Below are 17,289 nucleotides of genomic sequence, written 5' to 3' on the forward strand. Positions count from 1 at the left end.
TGGAAGTGGGCACACACACACGCACACCGTTCGCGCACACACCCCGGCCCAGGGCCCCCAGGGACATGCTAGACTTCTCATGGTCGTACCCATGAAAGTACGGATACTAGCCTTCTACCTAATCTAACCACCATCACAATAATAACATCCCGGTCCCGCCAGTTTTCTTTCCTCCTCTTTCTCTTTCCCTTTGCCTTTCCTTACGAAAACACCGTCAAATGAGTTGATGCCGTCAACGTAGTTTCGTCGTCCCTTTCGTCTCTACACGCGCAAACCTTCACTACCGCTTCACTCTTTTAGCGGGCACTCGCTTCCCAAAGTCGAATAATACTCAATTCCCCTACTCAAGAAAAAAAGGCAACTTAATTCACCATGAAGGGCTCCATCCTCGCAGTCGCTGCCGCGACCGTCACCGGTGTCACCGCCGCTGCCCACCGTCACGCCCACGCCGACCTCTTCAAGAGAGGTGCTGACCAGGCCTCCGTCTGTGTTCCCGGCTGCACCACCATCTACACCACCATCTACGGCGAGCCTACGCGTATGTATCTCTCTCACTTCCACCCCCATTTACTATCCGAAACCATTCTTGCTCTATAGCCCTATAGAGTCTTGGAATGCGGAGGTGAATAAAGCTGGTATCGATCTTCTGTGCTGACTTGATGATCAACAGTGGTTCCTAACCCTCCCAGCAAGCCCAGCAGCAAGTCTGTCGCCAGCGCCCTTCCCTCGGCGCCTGCGACCACCAAGGCCGCGGAGAAGCCCACGTCCACCGCGAAGCCCGTGGTGCCCGTCCCGACTCCGGTCCCTGAGCTCTGCCCTACCCCGGGTACCTACACCTTCCCGGCCACGACCATCACCGTGAACCAGACCACCACCGTCTGCGCTCCCGAGACCACCAAGGTCCCTGCCGGTGTTCACACTATCGGTGGTGTCACCACCGTCGTTGTCGAGGCCACCACCGTCGTCTGCCCGTACGCCACCGAGAAGACCAACAGTGGTGTTGTCACCAGCGTCATCGAGACCACCACCTACGTCTGCCCTACCCCTGGCACTTACACCATCGCTCCCACCACCACGACCGTGACCGCCCCGACCACCTGCGTCTACCCCGTCGTCACCGAGATCGTCCCCGGCACCTACGTTCGCCCTCCCGTCGTGACCACCATCACCGAGACCAGCGTCGTCGTTGTCTGCCCCTTCACCAGCCAGAACCCTGTGCCCACCAGCAGCTCCGTCCCCGTCGTCGTTCCTGCTCCCGCGCCCACCACTGAGGCCCCCAAGCCTGCGCCTACCACCGAGGCTGCCAAGCCCACCACTCAGGCTCCCGCTCCCGTTCCCACGACCTCCGCTGTCGCTACCCCCGAGCCTGTTCCCACCACGGCCAAGACTTCCTCTGCTGCCGCTCCTTCCTCCTCTGCCCCCGCCACCGGCGGTGGCCTCGGAGGCAACAACGGCGACCACTGGGCCATCACCTACACTCCCTTCTCTGAGGATGCCTCTGGATCCTGCAAGACCGCCGACCAGGTCGATGCCGACATCTCCACCATCAAGAACTCCGGCTTCCGCACCGTCCGTGTCTACTCCACCGACTGCAGCACCCTCGAGAACGTCGGCGCCGCCTGCAAGAAGTACGGCCTCCAGATGATAATTGGTATCTTCGTCAAGGAGTCTTGCGACCCCAACTCCGCCGACATCAAGAACCAGGTTGACGCCATCACCGCCTGGAAGCAGTGGGGCATGGTCGAGCTCGTCGTCATTGGTAACGAGTGCATCTTCCAGGGCCGCTGCTCCGCCAGCTCCCTGAAGCAGCTCATCGTCTCCACCAAGGCCGCTATCACCGCTGCTGGCTACTCTGGTCCCTACACCACCGCCGAGACCGTCGGCGTCTGGCAGCAGTCTGATGTCATCTCCGAGATCTGCGACGTTATCGACGTCGTCGGAGGTCAGATCCACCCCTACTTCAACGCCGAGACCGCTGCCACCGACGCCGGTACCTTTGTCAAGGGCCAGATTGAGCTCCTCGAGAGCTCCCAGATCTGCGGCACCAAGCCTGCCTACAACCTCGAGTGCGGATGGCCTTCCGGCGGTAACTGCAACGGTAAGGCCTGCCCCGGTACCTCTGAGCAGGCCACCGCCATCGCCTCCATCAAGGAGCTCGCTGGTGGAAAGACCGTCTTCTTCTCTTTCCACAACGACGAGTGGAAGGACCCCGGCACCTGCGGTTGCGAGCGCACCTGGGGCTGCGGTGACCTCTTCTCCGCTTAAAGAGAATTAGCATCACGAGACCAGGAAACAAGAAAGGGAAATGGTGAACAACAAATGGATAGCCCCCCCAATTATTTTCTAATTCAACGTTCGGCATTTGAACATACAAAAGAGATTAATCCCTCTTCCTTCCGACGTTGCTTTGAGGTGTACCCATGAATCCAGATAAAAAGACAAAGAAAACCCCCCTTCTTTTCCACCGAAGACGATTTGCAACGTTTCCCTTTCAAGTGTACAATGACAATTGGATACCCCAGACAGTAGTGGACTTGGAGTGATCCTTCCTCCTTGCGGTTTCGAAATCTACATCTATATATATTGCCCTTAGCTTAATCGTCTCTGTATATATATGTATATGTAAGCTCTGCTTCGATTTGCGTATGGGAGGACAGGCCAAGTCTCCTAACACGTGTTTGTATAAATCAAATACCTTGATATATCTCGGAAGCGCCATCGTTAATGTAGTGCCCAAGACTGGACTTGCACTCGCCCAAACACAAATTCACGCCTACCTAGGCGTCATTCGTATCTCCAAGGTCTCCCGCAACTGATTTAGAGTCCAAGACACAAAGTTCACAATTGCACCTCTCCATCACACACAACTCCATCTCCCTGCCTTGCTTTGAGGGGAGTGTCAACTATCAGTACCAAATGTTCAAAGAGCAAAAAGGCAAAAGAGAAACAGACAAAAGTGCAAAGATACCATCTCTAACATGACGTTCAGTTGAACCCCCGCTCCCAATCTTGATCTCATCTTCTCTCGTCCGAACTGTTGGTCCGTGAAGTGGAACTCTAGCTGGGACGTTTCGCGTGCCTCACGTGCCCACATAACGTCCAAGAAGGAGAAACGAGATGAGGTGAAGAAAGGAAGACAAAAAACACACAAGCATATAGAGCCATAACGCACATACGAACGAGAGCAAGGTCATGAGAAGTGGTATTTCGTCAACGTCTTTATCGGGATATCTTCTGGCCCTCCCCGTCGCCTTCCCCATGGATTAATCCTAAATCCCCTCTTCCCCTCCCTGGCCTTTTCATGGAACCCATCTTCTAGTTAACAGACCGAGCCATAAAAACACTAACTCCCCAGAGAATGAAGCCAAAATGCTGAAAGATCCCAGGCACCGAGGTTTTGGTCCATCATGTTGAGAAAAGATGTAATGTGTATCCGCGTGTCCCGCCCTGCCAAAAACTAATGCAACCAGAAAACCAATGTCGGTTTCTACGCACCCAAGTAAAATACTGACACGTCCCTAGTAAGGATATCGCGGACAGGAAGAAGAACCGAGAAAGCCTGCAGACACCAACCGATGCCTTGCGTCCTTTACCTTCCCCACCGTCCCTCCGTAAAGTCGTTAAGAAACCCTCCATGCAGTATGAACAGTGAATACGCTGTGCTGAATGTCAAAATATGAAGAAAGGAAATGAAGATGATGCTTGTAGAAGTCTCGGACCCTGGAAATGTTTTCCTAACCGTCTTCTCCCAAGGCCAGCGCACCAAGGCACGGGCACTGTCTATAGGTCGAACACACACACACACACACACATATCAAGTGTGAGCAAGTCGAAGGCTCGAAAGCCAAGGTAGAGCTCGCGGGTTAACGCCAAATCGACCAAGTTTGCCATGACACGCCGGCCGAAACAACGCAAAACGCCGACGGCTAGGAGATTAATGCATCCCTGACGCAGCCAACGTTGATAGATGTAGCTGACGACAACGGGGGTATCATGCCCTTTCAGAAAGGCTCCAAGTCATCAAAGAGGTCGTACCCCCTTTCCCGCTGAGCTGGCAGTTTCGTCTGAACCATATCTGCATCAGATAGTATTCCGCTCTGGCTGGGCCTCCACCAAGGATCCATGGCTGCCGCTTGATGTGCGTACTCAAAATCGGAACTAGACGCTAAGTCGCAACGCTCCAGTTGAACCAGCCCTCCACGAGTACGATCCATGCAGAGAATATTGAGGTCCTGGCCGTCGTTGGTGAACTCGACACCTCCAATCTCCCCAAAGATATCAAATGTCTGCTTGTGGGCTAGACTTTGAATGTCGATGATGTTGACATAGTCGGCTTCCTCGGCTGCTACGAGAACTCGAGGGCCGCTGCCGGTGGGAGAGAACCTCAAGCTGCGGACACCTGCCATCTCGGAGCGAATCGTGGTGAGTGGTTTGCTGGTACCGTCTGAGTTGGTCCACATTCGAGCGTCCCAGAGTTTCACACTCATGTCCTGGAAACCGGTTGCAACGGTCCAGCCATTGTCTGACCAGTCGCACGCGAACCCAAAGTCACGGTGGCCTCCCAACTCTTGCAATATTTCACCGGTATCCGCGTTTGCAATCAGGACGTTGTAATTATCACCAACCATTACGCGCAAACGACGATCAGCGGACAGAGCGGAGCAGTTGATGGGACAGCCGTATTGTGTATCCAGAACGAACTTCTCGGTGGCCACATCCATGACACGGAAGCCTTGGTCGTTGGACGCAAAGGCGGCCAGCGGTGAGGATGAGTTCCTGGAAGCATGGATCTGCAGATGGTTGGTTATGCCACTTACGTGGCTGGTGATTTGTCCTTCGGTGTACTTCTTATCCTGGCTGTAAATGTTTCGCATGCAGTACTCTCCGTTGAAAGTACCCGCAATCAAGATGCCGCAGTTGGCGTCCAAAGTTGAAATCTGGACGCCAATCATGTCGTTGAGGTCCATGGCCACTTCGCTCTCTCCCGATACGGGGTTGATCCGGTGAACGGCTCGCTGACCCGGATAGAAGGCATGGCTGCGCCCAGCACATGCTAGGATATTGCGCAGCTGGAAATGGGCCAAGTGAACGTTTTGACGGATGTCCATGCGACGAAACCTGAAGAAATCTTCGGTATTTCGTATAATCCTGTCTGGCAGATGGGGCTATGATGATCGTGTCAGCTACAGTCCTGGGTTGGTTTTGTTTCATGAGGCGACTTACCGCCCATATGTCGGAATCTGTCCTGTTTGTGTAGTTCTTGTAGTCGAGGCACCTCCGCTCTCGAGCATTCTTGCGTGTCACCCCCAAGGCTTCCCAGTCGATGCCCTGCGCGTCGTATGCATCGCCCTCCAAATCCGAGTATCGCACGCGCGTGACATCCCGCGAGACCTGTGCATTGATTTGACGAATTCCAGGACTAGGTCCTCGGGACTGAAATCCGTTACGCCAGGCCCAGCCCTTGAGAAAATCGGTCAGACCAGGATTTTCCGGGCCGAGGGTGCTTGGATTGGGATTGCTGAGGGCCGGCGGACCTGCATTTTCCCATGCTATTTCGTCCTCGTTGGCAACCACTGTTTGAAATTGTTGGAGCTGCTCGGCTACAGGTGGATAGAAAACATCATCGTCGTCGTCGTCGTCATCCATGGCTCCAGAATGGAGCATGGGATGGAAAGGAGTCGTATCAAGCGGGGTGGGATGATGGGCTCCTATCGGATCAAGAAATGCATGACCAGCTGCAATCGATACGTTCCAGTAGTTAATCATGTGAGCAGGCGGCCCCGTGGACGTGTGCTGCTCTTGTGGCGAATGTACGGGTTGCTCAAAGTGATGATTCCCTGAGAACGACTGAGGGGGGTCCATCTCGGCCTCGTTGTCGGGTATGGGAGACAGAAGGCTGGTGACTGTCATGACATGATCCAAGGGAGCACCTCCATCGCTGTCGCTCATGTCTAGGTCGTCATCCTCACCCTCCGCATCGTCGTCGTCGTCGTCGTCGTCGTCATCCTCGTAGTCTTCGTAATCGTCGTAGTCGTCGTGTATAAATGAGCCAGGCTCGTGGTAGTAGGATGAGGGTATCACGGGGAACGTTTGGCTGTAAGAAGAGTACGCTGGTTGCCCATGTGTCGGAGGGTCGTGAGGCTGTTGTTGCTGCTGCTGGTTGGGTTCGCGGTGGAGGTGGTATTGTGATTGTTGGTCGGAGTAAGTATCGGCTGGAGGCGGGGCGGACCCGAGGGCTTGGTGATGGTTTGAGGAAACGGATGTCGCCTGGGCCTGAGAAGGCTGGGATGCCGTTTCTGAGGTTCTCGGTCGCATTGTGATCTCTTCAGGTGAATGCCGTAGCCAGTGAGGGCCGGTCGAAGGACATCGAGGGTTGCTGCACAAGGGAGAGAAACACCCGTGGTCGGGTCGGATAGATGCGTCCTCTTTTGTGGTTGCTGTTGCGGCTGCGAATGGAAGATGACGATTGTCTCCCTCCAAAGCCGACACCTCTGTGGACAAGACAGCAGTTGGTGTTGCCAGTCAGACGTCCGACTTATTGAGCAAGGCCCGTCTCTTGGGTCTTCTCCTTCCAGACCAAACACAATTAGTCCCAACGGGCGCCGACGCACAAAGGGTGTGCAACGTCTCTATTGAAGGCGGTAACAGTAGACAGCTGAGCTCGAGAAAGTGATGGCAGACGCCAGTGGGCAAGAGAAGCAGCGTGTGAGCGACGTGCAAAGATTCAGAGTGGTCGTTGCGGAGGTTGTCGGCGGTGGTATGAGGGAGCGATGTGGAAAGATGAGGGCGCTGACGGCAGCCGTTTGGTGCGGATGCTGGCTGGGAATGCGGTCAGGCGGAGAGGCGGCGAGATCGAGTCCACCTCAGCAGTGGTGTTGTAGCAGGGCGGGAGCGGGACTGGGAACCGAGCGGGATATCTTTTGGCTGGGATTCCAATGGAAGCGACAAGGGAGGTCAACTCCGACGGGCAGTGGGCAAGGCGCTCCTCAAGGTACTGCGTAAGGTAAGGTACCTTTACTGTAGGTATATGACTGTGTATGGGAGCGCCAGATGGGTGGGTGTTGGCGGCGCAGCTCTTGTGTTGATAGAAGCAGCCCGTAGCAAAGGAAAAGGATAATACCGGTAGACAATCCAAAATAAAACAAACAAGGCGCGCCAGCCAGATGGAACTGTGGAAGGCAGCATCTCACCTAAGGTATCTGGGTAGATACTTCCTCAGCCGGGCCCAGCACAGCAGTAACAGCAGCACCACCAGCACCACAAAGGTGCGGTAAGGTACAGTGGGGACCCATTAGTGTCCATACAGCGCACAGTATCCCGCAAAATCAGGGATTTTCAACAGTAAAAATAAGCATTAAGTATAATAAAAAAAAAAAAAAACATAATATAATATATTAAGTAATAATTTATTATATAAAAAAGTTATATTAGGTTTTATATTAAATTCGCTATAATATTAAATCTTCGTTAAAATATAATAGGATGAATTTTACTTATAGTGGATTATAGGGCGTTAAGAGTGCGAATAATACTGTGTTTATTAGTACGTTTTTAAAAAATTCGGGTACTAGTTTTTTAACTATTAATTAAGTAATAGAGAAAATTACTAAAATTTTATAAAAATAATTTTTATATTATTTCAATAGTAAAATATTTTTGAGAATTTTCTTAGTTATAATTATTACTTAAATAGTAGAGATATTACTTATATTAGTATAATGAAGTTAGTGGGTTTACGCTGACGCACTGGGAGGTGTATTGAAACTAATGGGTCCTCACTGTAGGTACCGCTGCGAGTCCCGAGGCGGCGAGTTGGTTGAGTCGCAACTGAACCCCCTTGGGGTAGGCACCACGGCACCACCTTCCACGACGCTTACCTCAAGGCATGTCAAGTCTGGTACTTTCTCATCACGGATAGATACCTTGTCTCACATACATCATGCACCATACCAAAAGTACTCGCGGTTAAATCAAAGTCGATAATCCTTCGGCCTTTCATCCTCGGGGTGCTGTGACAGGGTCTGATCCCTCAGCTGGGCTGCTTTGCTACCGCCTTCGGATGCCAACTTTTACCTTCCAATCCATTAGCAAGCACAAGTTCAATTGCAGATGCTGCATGAGGAGAACCACCCACACACTTCACGGCCAAAACTTGGCACATTTACTGCGTACCTACATTTACGGAGTACAATGTGCGGACCTTCTCTGTCCCGACCATTCAGAGTACAAAGTATGGCGGCTATTGTTCGCCAGATCCCATGTGGTTTGCTACCTCAATGGCTTCATTCCTGAGCCGAAATCCACGGAGCTGGAATTGAATTGTCAACAATAGCTTAGCCACAGCAGTCAAGTGGCATTCAAGGGAACCACAAGCGAGAGACACTGTAGTGTGATTGAACCAGGTTGCTGAAGCCCTTCGTACAAATAGAGGAGCAAAGGAGCAATGGCGAGCGATATCTCCACACACCGGTGCCGGGGGTGCACACCCACTCTCACCAGCCAACCTCGCAGGCTTGTCCTGCCGACGTGGACCCTAGGCCTAGTCCCAGTTCCAGTCTGGTCTTTTGGAGGTCAGTCGGTCTCGAGCTGTGCGGCATGTCTTCGCCTTCACCTCTTGCTTCTTTGTAAAATCACGAGGGAGCGAACCGCTGAGAAAAAGGGGGCGCTCGGTCTGGAAAGCGCCTAAGCATGAGCTGCCTCGCAGTGTGCGACGAGCGATGCTATGGGACGCCACCTCCCAATATCATATGCATGGCTGACTCTGACGGGAGAATGGTGTTCGTGTGTGCTAGGCTGGCTGGCACAAATGGGCTACTGGCTCGCTCCTTGGGAGTCGGGACTGCCCTGCACCTTTTGCTGCGAATACAGGCTGGACACGAATGAGACGAAGGAAAGTACCGCTCTGCCGCTTTGGAGTCTGGACGGGAGCTCCCACCTGGCCAGCCAAAGCCGCACGCTCCCGTTCTGCCACCTGAGGTCGCACAAGAAGGGTGCCTTGCTGGCTTGCTTCCCAAAAGACTATCTTGCAAGAGGCAAGTCGCCGCAAGTAGAAGGCAGCGGGGGCGAGTGCTTTCACTTTCATGCCGAATAACACGGATATCCCACCCGATGAAGGCAAAGATGGAGATGCTCTTCTCTCGTTCCAGCTCCCCCCCCCCCCCCCCCCCCCCCCCCCCCCCCCCCCCCCCCCCCCCCCCCCCCCCCCCCCCTCCCCCCTCCACCCTCCCCCTCCCCCCCCCACCCCCACCACCCCTCCCGGCGTAGCCCCCCCCCACCCCCCCCCCCCCCGCCACCCCCCCCCCCCCCCCTCCACACACACACATCAACTCACTGCACATGTTTTGAGCCATTCTCCCTCGTGGGCCTCAAGGGCCTGCATAGTTGCATTGCTCCCTCAGCTTCGCGGCTTGCCTGACGTCACGGCCGAGGTGCCGTTGTGACGGGTCAGCAATGGCATCCAACGGCTTCGATTCAAACTGACTCTCACACTGCACTAGTTGGTCATGAGCAGACGCAAAGAAGCCACCCACATCGACAATGGCGTCCCGACTTCATTTTAGTGCGCGAATAAACCTTTGACCTGCCGCAAGCCTCCTCGACACCGCAGATCCTACCCCGAGATCCAATCAACCACCCGTCGCAATCCGATGGCCCATCTTTGCCATTTCAAAAATAATCTTAATCCCGCGCTTCTCGTGTTCAGCTTCTGAGCCTCCCTCCTCCGGCTTACCAGGCATCCTACCTAGGCCGCTATCTGGCCTTGCTCACCTCGTACGATCACCTCGGGTCAGTCATATTCGACGTTGACGAAATTCGCATCTTCCAAGCTGCCCGGAGGGCTCGCCCGGTCTCCAATATGTGCGATGTGATCTGTCACCCGGGGTTCGTCTCTGGCCCTTGGGGCTCGGGTCTGGGCATACCGGGATGTTAGCCCACTCATGTAAGTCGTTGAAATAGGAAAACGGCCAATTCACCGACTGCCACCTGGCAGCTACGGCAATGAGCAAAGGTCTCGGTCCCTACGGAGTACAGTCTGCAACTTCTTGTCGGCGGTCGGTCTCCTGACTCCCCGCTCACTTCCACGTTCTTAGCTACAACCAGGTGTGCAGGGCATCGATGGGGTACTATAGAACTAACAGCTGGCGCTGCTCAGACTTCTCGTAAGTTGCAACGTTCTGAGTCGTCTAACCCCATCGACTGGACATGTTCTTTGCCCAGGCACACCTATAAAAGCTGACATAACTCTTGAATCCAGCATCCTACCCAACATCTGACCCGGCTGCGACCTCATCAGGATTCATCAAGCCGCATCGACCTACCGAAAGAGCCCGACTGCATCCGGATCCTCAATCTTCCCTGCCAGCCCGTTGACCATCGGAGCCCACCCCCAAGGGCCCCAGCCACGCGCGCGTGACAAGAGGACCGTTGGGGCATGATAAGTCACATTCGACAGCATGCGCTCCTCGAGTTTCAACCTCCCACTGCTAACCCATTTCCTCCATGACTCCGGTCCTCAGCTCCGCACTTCGTTTCTTTTTCCAGCGCTCGACATTGCCCGTTGTCTCTGCCTGCCTGGTCCCTTGCCTGATGTGTAAGTAGTAACTTGAGGGACAGCACTGAGCAGGGGAGGGAGGGCGATTGCCGCTTCTCCCACATATTTGGTGCTTACATGCGAGCGCACAAGGCCTGTCAGCTCCAGTCAAATCGCTTTCGGTCAGCACGCAGGATATTCCAGCAAGTACGTGCGTGCGACTGACCGGGGCCGGAAGGTTTGGACAAATCAAGACCGCCAGAGAACAAGATCCTGTCGTTGCCGTTGGCCGACCCCGTTGAAGACGCATTCTGTACCCGTATCCATATCCTCAGATGATGCACTTTGGCAACTGGAGGTCTGGAAACCTTGCCAATGACATGAATCGACATGGTCGCTTGTCTTGCCTACGAGCCGTTTCCTCGCCGATTTCATCTGACCATGTCGAAAGAGAACTTGAACTTGTCATCGGCTCGCACTCGTCTCTTGCCCTGGCCTCTGAGCTTCTGGAGTCTGAATAAGTCGAGTGGCGGGTATTCCGGACTGGGGGGAATTCAGAGCCAGGTCACACCTGGACAACAGACACAACAAGCTACCACCCAAACTCGTGGCCCTGCGCCTCGGGTAGAAGCATACAACCATCCCACAACCACACTGGATATGAGGTGGAAAAAGAAATATTCAACAGTGATGAAGTCTGAAAAGGGGGGGGGGGGGGTTCCAGTCCTCCCAGTCCCTCCCGATCCCACCGGCGAAGCTTGGCGGGCCAAAGGCCGTGCGTAAAATCGTCAATCAACGAGCAAAATCCGCACCGTTGCCGCGAATAACGAACGCACCAAGGTACGACATTTGCAGAGAAGCGAACGAGAATGCGAGCGGCTAAGGAAAGAAGGGGACATTCGCAGACTGTAAAATGCAAAGGGGCCACGAGGAAAACTGGGCAAGGACCAATGTCTCGGCTACCTGCAGCTATTGTGCCCTTCTCAATAAGCCTCTCTCTCTAGTCACCCTTCCATTCATTATGAAGCGTTGTTGCCCGCCACCCCCGTCCGAAGTCTGTGTGGTGTTTAGAACATCCCTTTCTTTCTCGGGGTTGATCATCATACCCTTTTCTCATTCCAGACTTCCAGTCCGTCCGTCCGTTCCCGTCCCCTTCTCCACAATCTCACCGGTTTACTGGGATTTCTCCCACACCTGGTCGTGCTGGTCCAACTAGCCATAAGATCCGTCCCGCGTTTTTTTTTTAATTCATTTCCAACCTCCCCCCTTAACCCCTGCCCATCCCGTGGCTTCCATGTGCGATGGGATGCGAAAAATGTGTTTAGTGAACATTGGTTGTTGCTCACGTTGGACGGTCGAAACGTAATCGTCCACACTGGTTCCCAGTCAACGGGATCAAAAGTCGGGGAGTTCATACAACTCGTCTGCATTACAGTGCCATCATAAAGGAACCAACATGAGAAAGAGCGAGAAACGAGAAAGGAGAAAAGAACATTTACCCTCTTCCTCATTTTCTCTCCCTTCCTCTTTTCTGTGTATGTGTACAGTGTACAGTGTGGGCTGCCTCCCTTTCAAACCTCCTCGCACACACAAATATCTCATAATCGCCAAATCACAGCCCGCTGCGAGGTGACACGGCATTTACGCCCGATATTGCTTCTTTTCCAACATTGTGTGTGTGTGTGGGAGTAGTGTATACGGCAGACAATATGCGTGCGTAGGTTGTATAGTGTGTATGGGTCTATCTATTCCCCCTTCCAATAATCCAAGAAAATCCTTTCTCCCCAAAGAAACGCCCAAAGTATTGGCGTTTGCTCTCTCTCGGCCGAGTCATCTCAGACAATTGTCACAAATACCCAAGGGTAACGGTGATAATGGAAGGAGGGGGGAGGGTAAGTGATGACTCGCAAACCCTGCCTTCTTTCCTCTTTTCTGGTAATGCTTGCTTGCATGGTTGGATGGATGGACTGTGTTGATATTGGCAATGTCGACCGGGGCAGACTAGATTGGCGTTCGGTACTGTCTGTGGCTCATGATTCGCGATACTGATGCCGTGCGCGAACCGACGCGATCGGCTCACGGATAGAAGTAAACCCAAGGACAGGTGAACATGCTCCCTGCGAGACGTCTTCCGTCTCGCGTACTGGGCAGCGGCGGCCTCCGAGAAACTCGGAAATATCCATATTCACCCAGTCTTCATAACGAGGAAAAGCCCGAGGCGAGGCTTCGCGCCTTCATCAAGGAGATGGACAAACGGCACGATACTCCGGAAACAAAAATCAAGCTTCAAGTTGCGGCAATAAATAACAGCGTCAATACAGTTCAGCTCCACCCCGGCTTCTCTCTCTCCTTTATTACAAGTTGGCCGAGCCATTTCAATTACACGCAATGCTCATTCATCCCTCCCCTTTTTGGTTCATCATCAGAAAAAAAGTGAAAAGAGGCCTCATGTGATGTGCGCCTTTTCGTAAAAGTCCCCAGTTAAGTATATCCTCATGCTTTGAAACAAAAAACGCCCGGCCGTGTGTGATTTTGCTTTTTATGCGTCAGAGTAGTACTCATCTTGATACTGGTGGCCCAGCGGCGCCGACCAGGTGTTGCCACCTCCGACAACGTTCTCCTTGGAACCCCAGTAGTTGTTGCGCGTCCGGCGTTCGCGCTCAAATTCGGCCCATCTCTTCATCGTGATCTTGCTGCTGTCAAACTCGCCCTCATACTCGAGACCGGCCTTCTTTGTCTTCTCGCCTGCCGTCTTTCGGGTATCTCCCCAGGAGAAGTCGTCAAACTTCCAGAACGCGTACGTGGGAAGGACAAAGTTCCAAAGGGGCAGCGAGCAGAGGTAGATAAGCATCCACACGACGTACGACCAGGAGTGAGCGGTCAAGACGATGAGCACAGCGGGAAGTCCAAGAATCAGACCAAGCAGAACTAAGGGGATGATCTGCGGAGGCGAATTGACAATGGAGATGATGACTGGAATAGTTGTCAGCTGGGTACCAAATAGAATAGGCATTTTGAATACTCACCGACGTAGAAAGTAAACGCAATAGCGGCGGGCAGGACAAGAGTTCCCATGAGCTCGATGAAGATGACAAACTGCATACTGAAGCAGAAGGTACCGCAAAGGTCACGAACCAAGACCAGTTCCATCAGGTTGTGAATTGTCGAGTTGATCCATCGTCGACGCTGCGAAAGCAAAACGGCAAAGGTGTCGGGCACCGTGGTCTTGCAAACGGCCTGGGGCACGAACACCTGCTTACGCTTGGGGAAGGTCCGGAGCATGAGAGTTGTTAGGTATCGATCCTCACCGAGCAGAAGCAAGTTCTTCTTGTGCAGGGTGTCAACCACGTTCTCAGAGTAGTGCTCAACAATATCCGGGTTGGCCAAGATGGGCACCCAGTAGTCCTGGGCTCCTTTGGGTGCCTTGATGCGGTACATGCAGAAGCAACCGGGCAAACAGGTGACACCGCCAAAGACGGACTCGAATGACTTGGACAAGTGGTGAGAGATGAAGTACTCAAAGACCTGAATGGCGGAAACCCAGCTGTCACGCTTGTTGGCAATCTTCGTCTCACCGCAAAGACCCATGATTTCGGGATCCTTGACCATGGCAGAAACCATGTGCGTCAGACTGTCGGGGAAGACCTTGGTGTCGGCGTCGACCATGAGAACGATTTCGTAGAAGTCGGGTGATATACCCGTGACCTTCCATAGACCGTTGAACATTTCGTACTCGAGCTCTGTCATGCGCTCATCGAACATGACCTTCTGAAGGAAAGACATGAGAATGATCTGACTGTCGCGCTTACCACGGTTGCCTGGCTTGGACTTGGTCGCCTCATCGGGTGTACCACACTTGACAACGAGAAGAACGGGAACTCTTTGCTGCTTCTCGAGCGGGATCGCAGATTCGTTGCCGTAGTCGTAGAAACCGGAGTAGATCTTGGCCATGTTGTGTCGCTTGGAGCCGCTTGCAACCGCAACGTAGGAGAAGGGTTCGACTTCCTCGGGAAGAATGGTGTGGTCCTTCATCATAGCCAAGCAGTAGTCAGGAGTAGACATGGACTCGCCCTTACCCTTGATGATACCGTCACAAATAATGACGATAACCTTGTGGCTGTTGGGGTAGTCGGTCATGGCGATAGAGTCGAGAGTGGTTCGAATACCAAGGTGACCTTCAGAGTAGGCGGTAACAAGGCACATAGTGTGGGCAAGAGGGTAACCAAAGGGCATCCAGTCGGCAGGCGGCTGAGGCACAACGGCTTCGTGAATGAAGCCAGCAGGCCCAGGACCTTCGGTTGAGGGCACGTTGCTGGTGTAGGGATCTGACCGAAGGAAGCTGGTGCGACTGTCGTTGCCCTGGCGATACATGGCGTTGGAGTGCATCATGTTGCTGCCAGCACCTGAACTGGCCATGGTAGTAGGCATCCTGCGTCCACCAGCCTGCGGTGCGGCACCAGCTCCATAGACAGCAGAGAACCGAGAAGTTGTGGGCAGGAAGGTACTCTGACGTTTGCTCGTCCGATCAGAAGAGCCATTCACACTGCTTCCGATATCGCCAGGTAGTCTGGGAGGTGCGCGGTAGATATCCTCAGACCAGTCCTCAATCTGTTGATTACGCTTGCGCTTGTCCTTGGTCTGAGATGTTTTGGCGGCGGCGTACGTTCTGCTGATGAACCATTGGAAGAAGACGGCGAGTACAAATCTCGTCAACACGACAGCGAGAATCAGAACCAAAGAGACGTAGAGAACGACCTTGGACGCAATGCAACCAACAGTGTCAGTATCGACTGATCCGACCTTGATAATCTCCTCGAAGCATTCGGCAATCTGCTTGTCGCCCGACGCCTGGAAAGCTCTGGTGACGTCGCGTCCACGAATGGCCTTGTTCACAGCCGTAGTCTTGTCCTTGAGCTCGTTGAAACGAGCTGGCACCTTGACCTGGCTAGTATTGAACCAGTTGAGCAAGTCGAGATCGAGGACAGTGCCAGAGTACACAATCAAGTTTCGGGAGCTGTTCTTGATGTCGTTCCACGTGAAGTAGACATCGGCGGTACCGTCCAAGTCCAAGTAAAAGGTATCGCGACTCTTCTGCGTCGTATGGCAAGAGTAGCCAAGGTAGTAAGGAATTGTCAGGTTGGGCTTGGACGAGCCGTCCTGGTTGAAGACGGTGCAAGGGAAGTACCACGCCAGGTCACCGTTGCTGTTTGTCGGGACATCAGAGTTGTCGGCCAGGGTAATGAGGTTCTTGCATCTGCCGTTGACGTTTTGGAACAAGAAACTGCCGTCCTTTCCGCCGTTCTTCTCGGGCAGGTCGTACAAGACGTTGGCGCCGTGAGTCCTATTGATCATGGGCACGCCATCGGCGGGAGGGTGACGGGAGCGCGTCAAATCGTAGGCCGTTCCGTGGAAGATCATGTATCCACTGTCCACATCATTGACCTGGAGGCGCGGCGGCGGGGTTCCGCACACTACCTGAGTGAAACCGAAAGTCAAGAAACCGACAAATCCCATGATGAGCAAGATGATGCTGATCAAGCCAATCTTCTCTCTCCAAGCTCTCTGCTGCTCCTTTGAGGCCATACCACAGCATTTCAGCATAAAGTTTGGACACCAAAAGGTGATGATGGCGCAGTAGACGTTCCAGAAGCTCGGCGGGCGGATCTGCTCGACCTGCTTATTCGTGTGCCGCTTTCCCTTGCCATCCTTGGTGAGCTTCCCCGACTTGTGGCGACTCAAGCGCTTAGCCTTTGTTTTCGAGTGTCCTTTCTTTTCCTCGCCGCTGTTCTGTCTGCTGTTAACTCCTCGTGGTGGTGAGGCATCCGAGAAGTTATCGTTCGTTTGCGAGCGCCCAGAGACATCGGTCGTCCCTTCCATATCCTCGACTATCGGATCGTTTCCGGTCGCCGAGGGCAGAACGTTCATATTGGCGGCATGTTTACGGTAGTAGTAATTGGGATGGTCCTTGTCTATTCTGTGTCGCTCGGGTCGAATCAGACTTCTCTTTCTCGTGAAAGCCTGGTCGCCGGTCGAGGGTCCTGGAGCCGGCGAGTCGTGGGTCGGGGATAGAGGCTGGTTCTCTGTATTGATATTAGGAGTTGAGATCGTCTCGGGGAAAGAGGTCGCTGATTGCCCACGTTGGTGCTGAGGTCGCCCTCCTACGGGATAGTAGCCGCCAGTCTCGACATCGTCCGGACGGTTCCGTCGCGACGGCGAGTTTCTGTAGGCACTCCTATTCTCGAAGGGAGAGGTCGCTGCAGGCCTTTCGGGGAGAGACATGGTCCTGTGTGAAGATGCAGGTTAGTCTTTGATTCTGAAATGAAGTTGGAGCCAGCTCTGAGCGGCAGCAAAGAAGTTGTTCAACCAGGGAGACTTCACCCTTCCCAAAGAGGCGCCTGAGGTCTGTCGCGAGTTGAAAACGGGCGACAAAACGAGTCGAGCTCGGTTTCTTTTCGTAACAGGGAGGGAGGAGAGTGGAGTAAACGCAAATACTGAGGAAATACAGATATGCGGTGTTGAGTGGGATGGGAAGCAAATGTGAAGGATCAAGAAACCACAACAGCAACAGCGAAAAGACGGCAGCCAGTTGCAGGTAGTTGGCGTCGGCGGGAGGTCATACTCACAGGAGTTGTTATTGGGAGGAAAGCACCTCCAGGCAAGAATTGTGGATGTCTGGGCCTGGGCACCCCTGCCAATAGCGGGGGGTTGTTCCTTGGGAGACGGCGAATCAATGGGGAAGCCGTCCCTATTTTCGACCC

General features: G+C 53.6%; 5 protein-coding genes across 5 annotated transcripts; 2 read left to right on the forward strand and 3 right to left on the reverse strand.

The window, feature by feature from the left end:
- Positions 1–372: 372 nt before the first annotated feature.
- CLUP02_05942 (beta-glucosidase) lies at positions 373–2,265 on the forward strand (the record flags this gene model as incomplete). Its single annotated transcript, XM_049284947.1, has 2 exons — positions 373–538; positions 671–2,265. 2 exons carry the CDS (start codon positions 373–375, stop codon positions 2,263–2,265), a joined length of 1,761 nt encoding a protein of 586 aa, XP_049142090.1.
- A 1,736-nt stretch (positions 2,266–4,001) lies between these two features.
- Positions 4,002–6,315, reverse strand: CLUP02_05943 (WD domain-containing protein; the record flags this gene model as incomplete). The annotated part of the gene is made up of 2 exons (XM_049284948.1): positions 4,002–5,165; positions 5,224–6,315. The coding sequence occupies 2 exons, from the start codon at positions 6,313–6,315 to the stop codon at positions 4,002–4,004; spliced, it is 2,256 nt and encodes a 751-aa protein (XP_049142091.1).
- Positions 6,316–7,767: 1,452 nt separating this feature from the next.
- CLUP02_05944 (uncharacterized protein) lies at positions 7,768–10,371 on the forward strand (the record flags this gene model as incomplete). The annotated part of the gene is made up of 11 exons (XM_049284949.1): positions 7,768–7,897; positions 8,122–8,263; positions 8,403–8,624; positions 8,716–9,066; positions 9,347–9,428; positions 9,498–9,559; positions 9,591–9,636; positions 9,704–9,926; positions 9,992–10,045; positions 10,110–10,160; positions 10,256–10,371. The coding sequence occupies 11 exons, from the start codon at positions 7,768–7,770 to the stop codon at positions 10,369–10,371; spliced, it is 1,479 nt and encodes a 492-aa protein (XP_049142092.1).
- Positions 10,372–11,631: 1,260 nt separating this feature from the next.
- On the reverse strand, positions 11,632–12,042 carry CLUP02_05945 (uncharacterized protein; the record flags this gene model as incomplete). The annotated part of the gene is made up of 1 exon (XM_049284950.1): positions 11,632–12,042. The coding sequence occupies one exon, from the start codon at positions 12,040–12,042 to the stop codon at positions 11,632–11,634; it is 411 nt and encodes a 136-aa protein (XP_049142093.1).
- Positions 12,043–13,070: 1,028 nt separating this feature from the next.
- CLUP02_05946 (chitin synthase 4) lies at positions 13,071–16,810 on the reverse strand (the record flags this gene model as incomplete). The annotated part of the gene is made up of 2 exons (XM_049284951.1): positions 13,071–13,504; positions 13,558–16,810. 2 exons carry the CDS (start codon positions 16,808–16,810, stop codon positions 13,071–13,073), a joined length of 3,687 nt encoding a protein of 1,228 aa, XP_049142094.1.
- Between the last annotated feature and the right edge of the window lie 479 nt (positions 16,811–17,289).

The sequence above is a fragment of the Colletotrichum lupini genome, chromosome 3 (assembly GCF_023278565.1).
Source record: "Colletotrichum lupini chromosome 3, complete sequence".
Lineage (NCBI taxonomy): Eukaryota > Fungi > Ascomycota > Sordariomycetes > Glomerellales > Glomerellaceae > Colletotrichum > Colletotrichum lupini.